Source organism: Bacillus rossius, chromosome 15, assembly GCF_032445375.1.
Source record: "Bacillus rossius redtenbacheri isolate Brsri chromosome 15, Brsri_v3, whole genome shotgun sequence".
Taxonomy (NCBI): domain Eukaryota; kingdom Metazoa; phylum Arthropoda; class Insecta; order Phasmatodea; family Bacillidae; genus Bacillus; species Bacillus rossius.
In genome coordinates, this window is record NC_086342.1 from 21,116,059 (window position 1) to 21,131,395 (window position 15,337).

Below are 15,337 nucleotides of genomic sequence, written 5' to 3' on the forward strand. Positions count from 1 at the left end.
AGTGTATTTTGTTTCCTGGATTTTGTATTACTAACTTACGTTACCCGAGTAACGAGTGCCACGTAACTTGTGCGCGCCCCCTTAATTCAGTGTATTTTTGTGTCCCGTATTTTGTATTACTAACTTACGTTACCCGAGTAACGAGTGCCACGTAACTTGTGCGCACCCCCTTAATTCAGTGTGTTTTTGTGTCCCGTATTTTGTATTACTAACTTACGTTACCCGAGTAACGAGTGCCACGTAACTTGTGCGCACCCTCTTAATTCAGTGTACTTTTATGTCCCGCCTTTGTGTTACGAAATTACGTTACCCGCGTAACCAGTGAGACGTATGGGACATAACAGCATCCGAGGCCCACGTAACGCGGAACACAAACTACGACACCGCCACCTCAACTCCACGTCTCTTCTTTAAACATCATCTCACGCAACACCGCCGCCGGCCCTAGTGGGCCACGCAGGGGCACATACATCCACGACCCCAAATTCACGACTAGAGTCGAGCTAGTCTGACGCCCACCCGGACAATACGTATCAAGAGCCGCCTTTTCCCACTAGGAGCCACACCGGGACTCGAGCCCGAGACCCCGGACGACGGCAACGTTTTGACACATTTCGAAAGCTCTTTTTTGAAACAAAAATGGTCTAAGTCACGGAAGTAATATAATTACGTATGGTAACTCTGGAAATTTGAAAATACATACCGAAAAAAAAAAATACTCTGAGTTTAATGAGTTTCAAGTACTTACTTTACATAATTGTTTAAGTAATATAATTACATATGATAATTTTTTTCCCAAATTGTTAAGTTTTCTCAACAGTTGTCAGCATTGACATGGAGAATTATTATGAAGGACGAGCGGAGTGTCGTAAATCGCCAGCCGACCTCCGTAGCGTAGTCGGATGCACACCGGCTTATGGTGGGAGAGGTTCTGGGTTCGAGTCCCGGGTAAGGCATGGGAGTAAAATTGAGACATTCAAAATATACACTTGCGATAAATGATGATGAAAAAGAATAATTAAATTAATATTTCTAGCTAAACGGATACCGCTCAAGGCCAAAATCCAAGCAGTGAAGTGAAGTGAACTTGTATATCGCTTGGCATCTGACGGACGAATGGATGACGGACGGATGTGACAGGCTGTTGTAATTCAGGCTTTACAATTCAAGTGTAGCGAAACACATTAAAATCTTTATATATAAAACTCTTGTGTCAGGATGTTTGTCCGGGCTAATTTCCGAAACTACTGCATTGATTTTAATGAAATTTCGCACAAATATTTGTAACTTTGTCCAACTTTATATATAGGCTACATTTTATTTCGATTAATGACAGCGTTTTCCGAAAATCAGCTCCCAAGGTTGGTTAAGCACTGGCAACAGTGGGTACTCCATCTCCATGACAACAGGATTTTGCATTGTTTATGCCTTCTGCGTCTTCATGGCAACGGGCTTTTTCAATTCGAGGCATATTTCTGTATAGATTTAATTATTATTTTATGTAAAATTATTTAAATTTAAAAATATATTTGTGCGAAATACCACTGACTGACTCATTACGATTGACTTGAAATCTTTCAACCGATTGAAACTTAGCATAGTTACTTATTTTGTGATGTATGTAGACGCTCACTAAGATATTATTTTCCGAAAATCAGCTCCTCAAGGGTGTTTTGGGGGTGTAAAATATTAAAATTCCAGTTTTTGGTAGAAAATCACCATGGCATCGGCTGTTGCTTTGTTGATGCTTCATTCGTCTCTATGGCAACATCTAATTCACTGTTAGTGCAGTCCTCATCACCGTTGAAATTTTACGGGGACTTTAAATATCAAAAATTGCGCTTTTTTTACTTCAATTTTATATCCTACAGACTTGAACTTGACAGTAATGTTCCTCATGTTATGCAGAATGATGTTTTCCGAAAATCAACTCCCAAGGGTGGTTGAGCCCGGGCAACAGTGGGACAGCGGGATTTTGCACTGTTTATGCCTTCTGCGTCTCCATGGCAACGAGCATTGCTTTGATTTTTTTTTTCCATTCGAGGTGCGGCAGTGGCGTACCCACAAGGAGGGGCATGTATAATGAGCGGCGCAAGTGTTCTGCCTGTAGACTGATGTAGTGAAGTACAGGTACATCAGTTGTACGTTGCGTGCTCAAGTATCGGGAAACCATCGGTGCTACTCGTTTTCTCTCCGGTACATTACAAAGCATTGTAATAAATTTCTGTCGAAATTAATTGCATTTTATTTCATTTATTATTACTGTAAATGGGATATTTAGTCTCATTTTTTCCCCATTACTATAGCCGTGCGAAGCTGGGTCGGGCAGCTAGTATATTACATATATTAAATTATATTGTTTTATTACAATTTTAGCTAAAAACACCACATTGAGTTGAGGCCATTAAGCTACTGACTCAAACACAACTTCACACCACGTTGCACTCAACGAGGTCCCTTTCATCTGAGGCGAGAAATTTACATTTCAGCTTTTCAATGTTTGTAACAGTCGTTTAAAATTACGCACCTTGCGATAATCAAACTTTTTTTCTTCGTGTTATACATACAGATGTACATTATTTAAATTAAAGTATCTGACTTGACAAAATGCCCAAAAAAAATGTCCCCCCTCCCCCGTTTTAATAGTTTTATAGAGTTTTGTATGAAATTAGGGCGCAATCTCTACTGTTACTCAATGCCCAATTCTTCTAAGCAAATCTAAAACATAATCAAAGTAGAGTTGAACTGATTATTCCATAGACCAATCACCGCGATTTGAGAATTTATACTGACCTATCATGAACCAACCACTGCAATTCAAATTTGTTTACATTTACTTACCAATTGGGCTGCTTGGTGACGTTATTTCTCTCGTTGCTCTGTGTTTAGAAATTGAGCTCGAATGACATTAGTGTTCATAATTTTCTTGCCTTATTTCGTTTGGGGGGGGGGGGGGGTTGAACCCCCAAAACACCCCCCCTGGGTACGCCTATGGTATACAGCTTTTATTTTCTTCATTCACGTCCACCTGACCATGGGGCATGGTGCAGACATTACATTTCACTCTCTTTAAACATTTGCAATATGCTGTGCAACGGCCACGTGGAACATATGCGTACAGGTGCCATCTGCCTAGACTTCAACTAGGAAGATCCACCTGCACAGGCGTAATCTCGCACCAAACTGTAAAACTGTGTAATTTGTGTATAAATTTTGTTTGTGATTAGTGCGCCGCATGTGAAACTGTAACAGCAGAAACTGTAATGTTTGATGTAACTTTGTGTAGTTGTACAAACCCTGCTATATCTCATATTATGTGTGTTTAGCAGCATAATTTCGTAAACTGTGAACTGTGGTCTAACTTCAGACATCGGCTACTCTGTATTGTATTTTAGGGTGTTTCACATGTGATCCTGGTCGTGCTCACTCCAGGGGAACCTCAGATGGTTAGGAGATTTCTGTGTGTTGCAGGATTCATTCAGAAGAGATGAGCCTTCGGCACCCATGCGATACAGTGTAGTATGACAGGACCATGTAAAGAGGTATTTCAACGTGAAATATACCTAGCAACATACAAAACCATTTTTTACTCAGTTCAGAAGGCGTCCCTTGTGGCCTACAGTTTGGGGGGCTCCTGCTGGGGAGGTTCCGCTTCCTCTAGACACGCGGCCAAAACCCACCCCTTCAAACCGGCCACAAATTAGTATCAAATCAACCAGGGAGACAGCTGGACCTGCGACACAATAAACTTTTAGCTTCTTTCCTTTTCTTAGTGAATCTCGATATGTTATGTGATATGTATGTGATTGGGTAAGATAGCAAATTTTGTGTTTGTAGGCACCATTACCCAACTGGAACCTTACATATAAATTCACTCTTTAACCTATATTGTTGTACTGAAATAATCATATTTATTCCTGTTAAAATTTAATGTTGAATTTATTTATTTATAGGCGTTTGTGTAGTTTTTTTATATTTAAGAATTACAAAATAAAGTATTTATCGGAAGAAACCATGGTATTACCCAAATTTATTGGTGGGTTCTGGGTTCGAGTCCAGGGTAAGTAATGGGTGTGAAATTTGTACTGCTTAAAGATTCACTTGAGATTAATATGATAATGATACGTTTAGAATGAATATGTGCATTGGTGTTTAGCAAAGCCGTAGACCGTTGATTAATAATTATAAGTTTATAGAAACTGCTGGTTGGGACATTCTGTAATTACTATACTCTTTGTCTAGTATCAGAAGCAGAGAAGCAGCGCAGCAGCAGAAGTGAGAGTTGTGGCAAATATCGTTTGAAATGGATGATGTGAAAGATGCAGTTGACAATCTTCATACCAAAAATGGAAATTTTATTTGTGGCGTTGTGGAAGGTATACACACTATTGAAAATATGTATTGAATTATGTTTTTCTATGTTTTTTTTTGTAATAGAGTTTTCAATCTGCACACAGGTTTTTATGGCCGCCCATGGACAACGGAACAGAGGAAGGATCTGTTTCAGAAGTATGTAAACATTTCAAGTTTCTAACATAATTTTTGAAATCAAAGTAATAGTCATATCACATACTAAGCATTGCTCGCCAAACTAGTTCTAAGAAGATTCCAGGCCCATTTGATTGTAGAAGAGCAGGATTAGAAGAGGTTTGATAGTATGAGTAGAGGGTTTGTTTAACTTGAGTAGGGGTGAGAGAATCGCGTTGAGGGGCACATGAAATTGAACGCAAATACACAGCCTTGCGTTGTATGAGCGTTTGCCCTGCGCAGCAAATTTACACCCAATTAAGGGCTTTGTAATATGATCCTGTTGTATGGAGGGGTTGTTAATTCCCTGTCGACAGCTGTTTTAAACATACAAAAAGTTTGTCACATTCAGATTTAGTACTTAATTTTTTTCACAAACAACGAGAAATAGAAAGTTGTAGCGAAAATCAGATTATTTATTAGCACATAAGAATAGCTAGTCAGTGATTATCCTTGCAGGTAATTGTTCCGTATCACGTGTCGAAGTTGATCCTTTGATCCTAATGGCATGATCCTGTATAATTTAACCTGTGGTACATGATGCTTGTTTTAAACACACTTGCACATAAGCATTACCAAATTCTGACCGAGCATCATACTCATAGGTACATCAAAATTTTTAAGTTTTTAAAAAAAGAAAAATATCGTAGAAATTTGCTACAAAAGACACCAGTTACTCTGACTCAATATTTGACTTTACAACAAACTGGGTCACATTTGATCACTCAAGTGTTACCTAGTATTAGAAGAGTTTACTTATAACTAATACAAGGCAAAATACAATATCTAGGCTGAGAGTGCCTTTAAGTAGGCAAGTGAAGCTGGCATTGACCATGCGGAAGTGCTAGCAAGGAACAACCATGGTGGGTGAAGTACACACAAAAACACACGGATTGAAAAAAAAAAAAAAAATGTTAATCCAAATTCTAAGGGGGGGAAAGAGAGTTCATATTTGCACGAATGTTAAAACATTGCGGTGCTGTCCACAGCCACACATCCAAACGAAACATACTCCCATATACTTTGACATGGTCATTCCCACTGCACCCACAGAGGTCCTGAATACGCAATGACATGAAAAACTCTGCCTGTAGACGTAAGAACGAGGGTCAAGGGTTTTACGTCTTAAGTACTCGCGGGAATACCAACCCGTGCCTGCGCAATAGATAACGCGCAAGCTTGATGGAGGTATGCCAGGAAGGAGGGGGAAATGGCATGATCCTAGGAGTGCGTAGATCATGAAGCACTATCGTCCATACGTCACGAAGCAGCTCATTTAAAAATTGGACTTACCACCTCAAACTTCCTTAATCTCCTCAAATCTAGCACTCCTGTCACCTCTACCACCTTCCTCTCAATCTCGTTCCACTGCCTTGTAGACCTCGCGTGGACTGAGTGTGTTTTTCTTTGTGTGCAACCCTTCAGAGCTTCCAGCAGTGGATTCTCTTCCTTCTAAGGCCTTGTTTATAAACTGTGCAGGGTACGCAACTTCGTAACAACTCTACATACAGCCAACGCAAGCAAATCACGGTCGTTCATAAAGCACGAAACTCACGTCACCAAACCCAGAACTTCAAATTGTAAAACACTGGAAAACAAACTTCCCCTGGTTATTTTTTTAAAATAATTTTTTGTGGTAAATATGTAGTTGGGCGGTATTTGCGAAATTTTTTTTTAAAAATTCGAAAATACCTTTATTTTATGCTCTTCAACGTCCTCTTTTCATTAAAAGTGGCGGAGGTAAGAAATTCCAAATACTTTAGGAGATATCGAATTTTTAAATTTCATCATATGTAGTTGAGCGGTATTTGCGAAAAAAAATGTTAAAAATCCGAAAATACCTTTATTATATGCTCTTCAACTTCCTCTTTTCATTAAAAGCGGCAGAGATAAGAAATTCCAAATACTTTAGGAGATATCAAATTTTTAAATTTCATCACAATACCAGTGCCGTGATGTGGCGGTTAACATTGTTTCTTGTTTACGTATGAGGTACGAGTATCTACTTTTTTTATTGGATAATGATGTCGCGTGATTGTTCGTGATAGGTCAGAATTCAAACGAACCAATACGTGATTATTTAGTTCATTTATTGTTTAAAACGGTGTTTAATTACCGCCTCCAATTTAGGTGAGTTTTTAACGTTTCTAATTTTAAAGTCTTATTTGTGTTTTTGATATTGTTGCGCAAGTAATAAGTAACAAAAAAAAATTACGTGAGTTGTTACTGTGCATCCTTTGTTATGGGTTTGTTAGGTAAGGTCAGTTACATTATAAATAATTTAAAACTAAAGAATAATTAAAATTAATTCACATTATTTTTAATGTCGGCTTAGTTTGAAAGTATTAATAATGTAACTGACCTGACCTAATCAACCATTTTATTAATTACGCATTGACGATTCACGTATTCACGAACACACGGCAAAATAACAAAAATGGCGTCGCTCGAATGGTTCCACAGGTCTTGTATTGCAAAATTAAAAAATTTGATATCTCCTAAAGTATTTGGAATTTCTTATCTTCGCCGCTTTTAATGAAAAGAGGAAGTTGAAGAGCGTATAATAAAGGTATTTTCGTATTTTTAAAAATTTTTTTTCGCAAATACCGCCCAACTACATATTTACCTTTTTTGTTTATTGTGATAACATTTTAAATTGTAAATTTGATTTAAAGTTATTACTATCTTTCACTGTGTGAAAGTTAAGCAAATGATAATATGATGTATTATAGCCTATAATAAAAACAACATTGTGGACTTTTATGCACATAATGTGTCTATCTGTAAAAGTTATTGAAACACTTCAATTCAAATATGGATGAAGTAAGCAAAGTGCAAGATGTTGAGAGTTGGTCAATGCTCGTGCTGCATATTTACATCTTGTATAATTTATAAATGGGTACATTTATGTTGTAGGTACTTTTTGCATCTTGCATTTCTTGTTTATAAACCCGGCCTTGTACCATCTATATAGTTACCTAAACAGCACTACTCTCTCCTACCTCTGAAAATAGATGTTAGTTTTTCGGAAGAAAATAATTTTTGGAAATGTATTCCAAGAGTAATACATTCTCAGAATCACACAAATTTTTATTGATTTTTTACACAAACAGAACTAAATTAAAGTTATATTTTATCTTTTTTTACCACATAATTCTTTACTTTTTTGTTCACTGTTTATTAAATTATTCATTACTATACATATGGGCATACTCTACAGTTATACCTACTATTTAAATTCAAAGTTTATAGTAACTGTCAAGCAAACATTTTTTTAGTTCTGACATTTTTTTTAGTACTGTATAAAGGCATAGTGAGATGTAAATACTTTTCTGGTACTTTATTGTTTGGTTAGGTTAGAATAGGTACATTAAAAGTAATAATATTGTGAGAGTGGTTGGTGAGCTACATTTAACGATCCACAATATTTTACCTAACCAACTGTTAACTACTAGTAAACTGCTAGCAATATTGCAGTGCCCTTTCACAGAACTATAAAAAATAAATGTCAGGAACTGAAAAAAAACTTACATGATTTGTATTTGCTTTTTTCTGGTATATGCTCTCCTTGACATTACTATAGTAATAGTGCACACCATAAGAAGTTCTCATATCACTTTCACTGGAACAGTTCATGTTGACTTGAACAATTGAGAGTTGGGTAGGATCCATGCTACAGTAGGTGCAGGATATCTAGACGCTTGGGACACGTCACAGAGTTTACAATTGTGGGGGCGCAATAAAAGAGGGAGGGCATAAAGTGGAAAGGCTACCTCCGGATGTATATTGTAACTGAAAACATTGACAAATCACCTCACTTATTCGCTGCTTGCTGGCTTTTGCTTCCATTTCGTTGTTTGAAGAACGTGTATTACAGTCATTACTTCTATCTTGCTGTCACTGTCCACATCTCCTAGGTTAATAATAATGGAATCAATTTCTGCATCGAAACAAAGATTCTGGTCATATTACTCATTTTCAAGCTTCTTCGCATGCTGACATTATGGTTTTCAGTTCTCTTGTTTCCTTACTACTAAATGTTTCTCGCAGAGTTGTTTCACATCACGTGAATTGCAGGTGATGCAACTTTGCCTTTTACTTTAGCCCGAATATTGTCTATGGGATTTAAGTCTGGGTGATAAACAAAGTGTTGTAGGCCTATGTCCGTAATATTTCAAAATTTCATCCACTGAATTCTTTGTTTTGACTTATGCTGCTTAATAATTGTGTGACATGTTGGCTTAAGCATTTTCTTGCAACCACTGTTGCATGTCATGCTTAGTCAAGGTAGATGTTGGCGATTCATTTATCTCAAAATTGTGACAACAGTGCAACAACACTGTCGGCGGGAAGATTAGGTGCAAATATATATATATATATATATATATATATATATATATATATATATATATATATATATATATATATATAATTTTTTTTTTTCCCCCACCACCAGCATGAACCATTATATCTTTGTCGTTTTGAAACGGGTGATAACAAGCCGTGGATTGAGTCATCACTTCAGGATTTCTGTTGTACATTCGACAACTAAACATAAGACACGTCCATGTACAAGATATTACATTGTCTGTTCCTCAAATACTCTGTTCCCTTCTGTCTTATCAGACATTTCAATCTAAATTAGATGCTGCAAACTTTGTTTTGCCACCACTGAAAACCAAAGGTTTCAAAAAGTATCTGTAAAGTTGTTTTGCAATCTTGAAAATCAATATCCTGTTGCTATTTTTTTCTCATAATTTTTCCACTATCAGGATGTATTTTTCTATTGTATAAAAGTTGTATAAAAGTCCAGGAAGTATTGCTTCATTAAAATTATTTAGATTATATTTACAGGTCTTCTGTCTCTTTTCAGGTGTAACGAATTAACTTTTTAAGTGATGCTGAGCTTCTTTGCTTCCACTTGTTAATCTGCACTTCTCTATGAGACATGCCAGTAGCTAAAGCTGCCCTCAAATGTTTTTTTTTCTCTCCTTGGAATCTATGCTTAGAAAGTGTTAGCCTCAGTCTCCACGGATGACAAGACATTATAAATTATTTCATGGGCCTGCGAATGCAATTTATTCCCCTACCATCGATAATATCAATGTCATCTTGATAATAAAACTCGCAACAAATTAATTGCTTCAGTCTCGCTCTCGAAAAGTGTTTCATGTCACACATATTCTCTAGTTGAAACAAACACCAGTAACAAGAGTTACGGGTCTGTTGATGTGTATTCAAGTCCGGACAGATTATAGCTAAACCATGTTTGATATAAAAATAATCAACAATATAACCTGGGTGAATCCTGCGCAGAAGCTAAAGAAAAAGTTTAATATTTTCTGGTCAGATAGTGGCCTTCCCTTCTCTCAAGCACCTGCTTTTCCTGGCCGAAATGTTCGCTCAAGCTAATAGCTATGCTGCTGCTACTGTACCGTTTACCAATTGATTAGAACAAAAAAAAATAATTGTTAAACTGTTCTCACCAATTTGCAGAAAGTAAATTATTGTATAATGTGTATTAACCTAACTTAAATTATGTAAATAATTGATTCTAATGGAAAAGAAGAAAAAATTTGGGAAAAACTTTGTGGACATATCTATTTTACCAAAAAAAAAAATTCGAACTAAATTTTTGTAGGAAAATTTTCCCACCCACATCTTTACCTCGGACCACCCTGAACAGCCCTGCCAGCCTTCCTATTCGCCTCCTACCCTCTGCAGCGTGCCTCTCCGAGGTGCAACCATCACAGTCAGTACAGATTGCCGTTACAGGGTAAGTGAACAGTGCATGGACAGTGTGAACACAGGGGCCACTGCAACATGCCTGCTGTGGTGTGGGGTCAGTGGTGGGAGGAGATATGATCAAGGGTGGGGACTGTAGGTTACAACTGGTTGATCAAAGGCTGGAGTGTTGGTGTTTTGCGGAAGGGTGGGGACCATGGGCTTAGGCTAGTTTCCTCCTGGATGTGGTGCTTTAGTACATTATATACATCACCTGTCTCCCACTGGGTGTGATTTTGTGTTTCCAAATGGTTGAACCAAAATTCCACCATCTTCCTCTGTGCTAAGTTCATCCTACTTCATGCTTTCTTCAGGCTCGTCAAGATTAACAGAACTGTGTCCCCTGAATTTAGTATCATATTTTTCAGTGAAAAGTCTTTAATCCGGCAATGCCAGTCTGCCGAATCATGGTCACAGGAGCATGAACTGTACTTTCATTATTATCTGTGATTTTAATTTGTATGTTAATTGTAGATGAACATTGGACAGTTGCACCGGTCAGTGTTTCTATGACCATAGAACCACGATTGATATTTTATTTCTCATAGACATGTTCATAAATACAAACAAATTGTTCGTTTCGGCCAGAGTCTTGAAATTGTGTGATATCGGAAATTTACTATATGGATTAAGGTTAGGTTAGTTGAAGTGTTTCACGTATGTACTATGACATTTTTGGACCTATCAGGACACGGCACGTTGGAATTAGGAATTTTAAAATGAAACATTGTCAGTATAGAGCTACTACGATAAACAAGGATATAAAAAAATGTGTGAATGATTTTAATGTGATCTAGTTAATTCAGAGTCACATGTTTTATTACAGACATGAAAAGCAAATTGTCTCAAAAGGGAAGATTGTATATTGAATTATATAATGTAAAGAAGAGTTGCAGTAAGTTAAAAACATCCAGTTTTCTGTATACGTCATTTATAGGGATAATAGTTGAATATCAAGTTAATACTTACAAAAGTATGAAATTAACTGACTTAAGTTAAAGCAAAATAACTATAATAACTATTGATGAGTGTTAGACATTTTAAGAAAGACTCTTAAACCAAAAAACTTGTGAGTCAACCTCATGCAATTTATACCGACTGAAAAACCTGTGCATTTAAATTTAAAAAGAATAGTAAATTTATTTTCCGTACCATTATTGATTTGATACACATCAATGATACACCCTATATTTTGTAAAGCCCTTTGTTATGTGTGCTACTTAACATTCGTGATGATTTAATAAAAAAAATGTTAGTAGTCTGGTTGCTCTACTTTTATTCCTTATTATTTTGTCTTTCATGATATAAATTTTAATGTTGTTAATCCTAATATATGGATAGAATAATGGGTTTGGGTGCACCAGATTAGCAATTTTGCCCTGTTATCAAGCATAAATATAGTTTTTTTTTTTTGGGAGTATCAAAGAATAATATATAATACAATGGTATTAAAAACTAGTTGTAATAAGCTGTTTAACGGTAGAAAAAAATGTACAGATGAGCATTGGCCATTTCCAAAAAATCATTACGTAAACATTCCAGTGAATTGTAACACACTATAAAATAATAGCTGATAGATTTGTAAACAAACAGCCGCCATATTGGTACTTATAGTACACTGAAGTCCCCCTCCCCTTTTGGCTTCACCCCCTTTGTCTAGAATCGGATCATTATGCTCCATCTGTATATTTTCCCTAACCTCTGATAAAAACTGACAATAACAATAAACTCTGAGCAGACTTAAATGCTGGCAGTGCAGTAATGCTAGCTTGCGACCAAGGTCAGCAGATGAAATCCACCCAAAAAACTTTTAAAACTGAGCGCCTCAATTGGTGCTGAATTACAGAATGTGATGAAGAATTACAGAATGTGATGATGAATCACAGAATGTGATGATGAATCACAGAATCCTGAATTAAAGACCGTTCATTTTGTTTAAAATTACAAAATAAATTTAACATTGATTATTATGTGCAAATTTTTTTTTGAAACATTTGAAAACTCTATGTTTCTGTATAACATTTAATAGACTTGAAATGTGTAGGGTCTTAAATACTAACAAATTGTAATGGTTGGCAGACTAAAGAAATGGGGAATGGGAGCGTACCTGTATGCTCCGAAAGATGACTACAAACACCGAGCCTATTGGCGCGAGTTGTACACCGTAGAGGAAGCGGAACATCTCACGGGACTGATATCAGCGGCCGTGGAAAAGGGCATCACTTTCTACTATGCCTTGTCCCCAGGGCTCGACATCACTTACTCCAGTGCCAAGGAGGTTTCTGCCCTGAAGCGGAAGCTAGAACAGGTACTTGTAGCTTGGCATGATGGTGAGCAGTCGTGGGCTTTGCTTGATTTCAAAAGTACGCAGATTTACTCGCACATGTACTGTAAAGTGATCTATGCATCATCATCATCATCATCTTCTTCGTTGTTGCCTTCTTCGTCATCTGCTTCCAGCCTGTGGCCTGGTCAGCAAAGTAAAATGCCTTCATCTTCCTCTGTCCCTCCATTATAGCTCCTCCTTCACTCTGTTTTGTTATTATACTCCCTCCTGCACTCCTTTAACTGTCTGCTCTTCCCACCACCTGTTTGGTCTCCCTTGGGTCCTTCTTCCCGTGTGCTTCAACTCCGTCATTTTCCTAGCCAGTTTCTTTTTCCTCATTCTCTGGACGTTGCCATACCATCTTATTCTTTCTTGCTTTTTCCATGATCTCTACTCCATGGTCATAACCCTGTTCTATACAGGTTTCTCGAAAACTATTGTAAAGTGTTAAAGGGATATCAAGGGAACAAAAGTCGACACCTAATTCCGTAGAAAGTTTTTACAGAAATGCCTGGGTTTAAGTTCTAGTACGTGACAGTAGCCAGCGGCACCTTGATTCACCAGTCCTTGCTGCGGGGAGCAAAATCTCGTTGCCATAATTGTCGCTGCCGCTGTAGGGATTTGGGACGTACTGGCATTTTTTTTGTAAGGGCATCCATTCATAGATGGGCTTAGTTCTTTCGTGTATCTTCTGTAAAATCAGGACAAAATAAACTTTGTTTTACATTGCCTTTGACCTTTTTTTTTTCATTGCACCTTTCCATCAGTTAAATGTTGTATGACAGTAAATATTTCTTCCAGTTCCCACTTTCACTCCTTACACTTTGGCCATGTGGTTTGAGCGTATCCCGTACATGAGTATAGATTTATTTATATGAGGCATTCTTGATTTGTTTGTTAAAAACCCTGCTTAATGTTTATTTTTTCATTGGGGGCTTGAAATCATAAAATAATTTTAACAGTTTTTTAGCCAGAAAATTTATTTTGGTTCAGTGTCAGATGCAAACCATTAAATGTTTAAAAGGTTTGATGGGTACTGCAGATCAGTTATCATCTGGAGACAGTAAGCACACATATCACCGAGGGAAAACCAGTTATTTATTAGTTGGTGGTACTTGAAATGGCACCATCATCATTACTTACGTTTTATACTCATATTCATCTAAATGCATATCTTACCAGTATCTGGAACATCTAGTGTCATGTATGCTCTGCATTTCGACACACACAGTACATGTTGCTTCTAGTCTTGTAATTTTTGAACTCCTTGTTTTATGAATTCTGCAGGTGTTATATTTGGTATTACTGTTAAAACAGTTCTGTGTATTCATTTGTAGGTGTCACGTTTTGGCTGCACTGCCTTTGCTTTGTTATTTGATGATATTGAACCAGAAATGTCTGAAGCAGACAAAGAAGTCTTCCAGTCATTCGCACATGCTCAGGTATGACAATTGTGTTAATTGTTTTGCTCTTTGTATGTAATAAATAGTGATTCAGCACTCTTAGCATTGAGGCTTTTCAGAAGAACTTTTAGTGGCCAATAAGTTGAGAGAAGATTATATGGTGAATAGCTATAACAGCGAAATTAAGTCAACACACCATGAACACCAAAATGAAAGTCAATAACATTGCATAGCACCAAAATGCAGCAAAATTAACCTCAATTACCTCAGTATAGCTGTTAAAATATACTATTTATTTTGTAATTTTCTAGTTTAGGTATTTATTTAAAAACCTAAAATTTTATGTACAAAGTAAAAAAAAAAACACATTATTTAGTTTATATCTGTGGTTTTTCAAAGTAAAGTAAATAAAAGCATTATCTCGCTATCACCTTACAGTCATGGGTAAAGACCTATAGAGAAACATCACAAGAAAATGTACAAGTATAAATATTTCAGTTTTTTAACAATGCATTTTTTTATTATTGAATGTTTTAGTTGCAGATACATGTAGTAGCATTGTTTAATGTACACATTTGAAGTGTATTACTACTAATTGTTGAATCAATGTAATTATGCTTGAAAAGGAGTACTTATTATTACACGTGTTTTAATTTTAAATGACAAAATCCACTATTTTCAATGACAAAATTTGCTGTTTTGTAACACCATAAAATCTTGGCTCTACCAATAAGGTTTACTGCTGGTGTGAATCGGAATACAAGCTTGTGCTAAACTGCATAAAACAATGAAACTGTTCAATGTTTGATAAAGTTTTAATACACTTTCGGATCACACTCTCAATTTGACATTATAGAAAAAGATTATTAAGTAAGATTTTTCCCAGTTTTCATCATATAAAATTATCAAGTTTTCAGTAGTGAAAATTGTGGGATAGTTTTGCACCTTCATATGAGAGGCCACTGGACGTGGCAACCATAAGTTTATTGTGTAATATAGTAAGAAAGACTGTGTCATAAGTATGATAGACACAAAACTCCAAAGTATGGCTAATGTAAGTGTAGATAAAGGATGAACAATGTTTTAAAAGTATTTTTCCAACCTCTAAGCACAAATAACATAAATACCTCCAGGTTATTGGACTTCTTGCAACTGTGAAATAAATACCATTGCATAACTGTCGCATAAGACCAGTGGCAGCTTTTAAGCTCTTCAAAGTTGCAAACATTTATTGATTTATAGGCTAGGATGCAGTGTATCTTCAAAAATATGTAGGGTTAGGCTATATGTTATCCAG

At 36.5% G+C, this 15,337-nt stretch overlaps 1 protein-coding gene across 2 annotated transcripts in view; it reads left to right on the top strand.

The window, feature by feature from the left end:
* Positions 1-4,237: 4,237 nt before the first annotated feature.
* LOC134539333 (protein O-GlcNAcase) overlaps positions 4,238-15,337 on the top strand; it is a 55,003-nt gene continuing 43,903 nt past the window's right edge. For both annotated transcript variants that reach the window (XM_063381266.1, XM_063381267.1), the window contains exons 1-4: positions 4,238-4,376; positions 4,458-4,509; positions 12,391-12,619; positions 13,975-14,079. In XM_063381266.1, the coding sequence (XP_063237336.1) occupies positions 4,304-4,376; positions 4,458-4,509; positions 12,391-12,619; positions 13,975-14,079 (459 nt within the window). In that variant the 5' untranslated portion in view covers positions 4,238-4,303. The remainder of the gene's footprint in view (positions 4,377-4,457; positions 4,510-12,390; positions 12,620-13,974; positions 14,080-15,337) is intronic.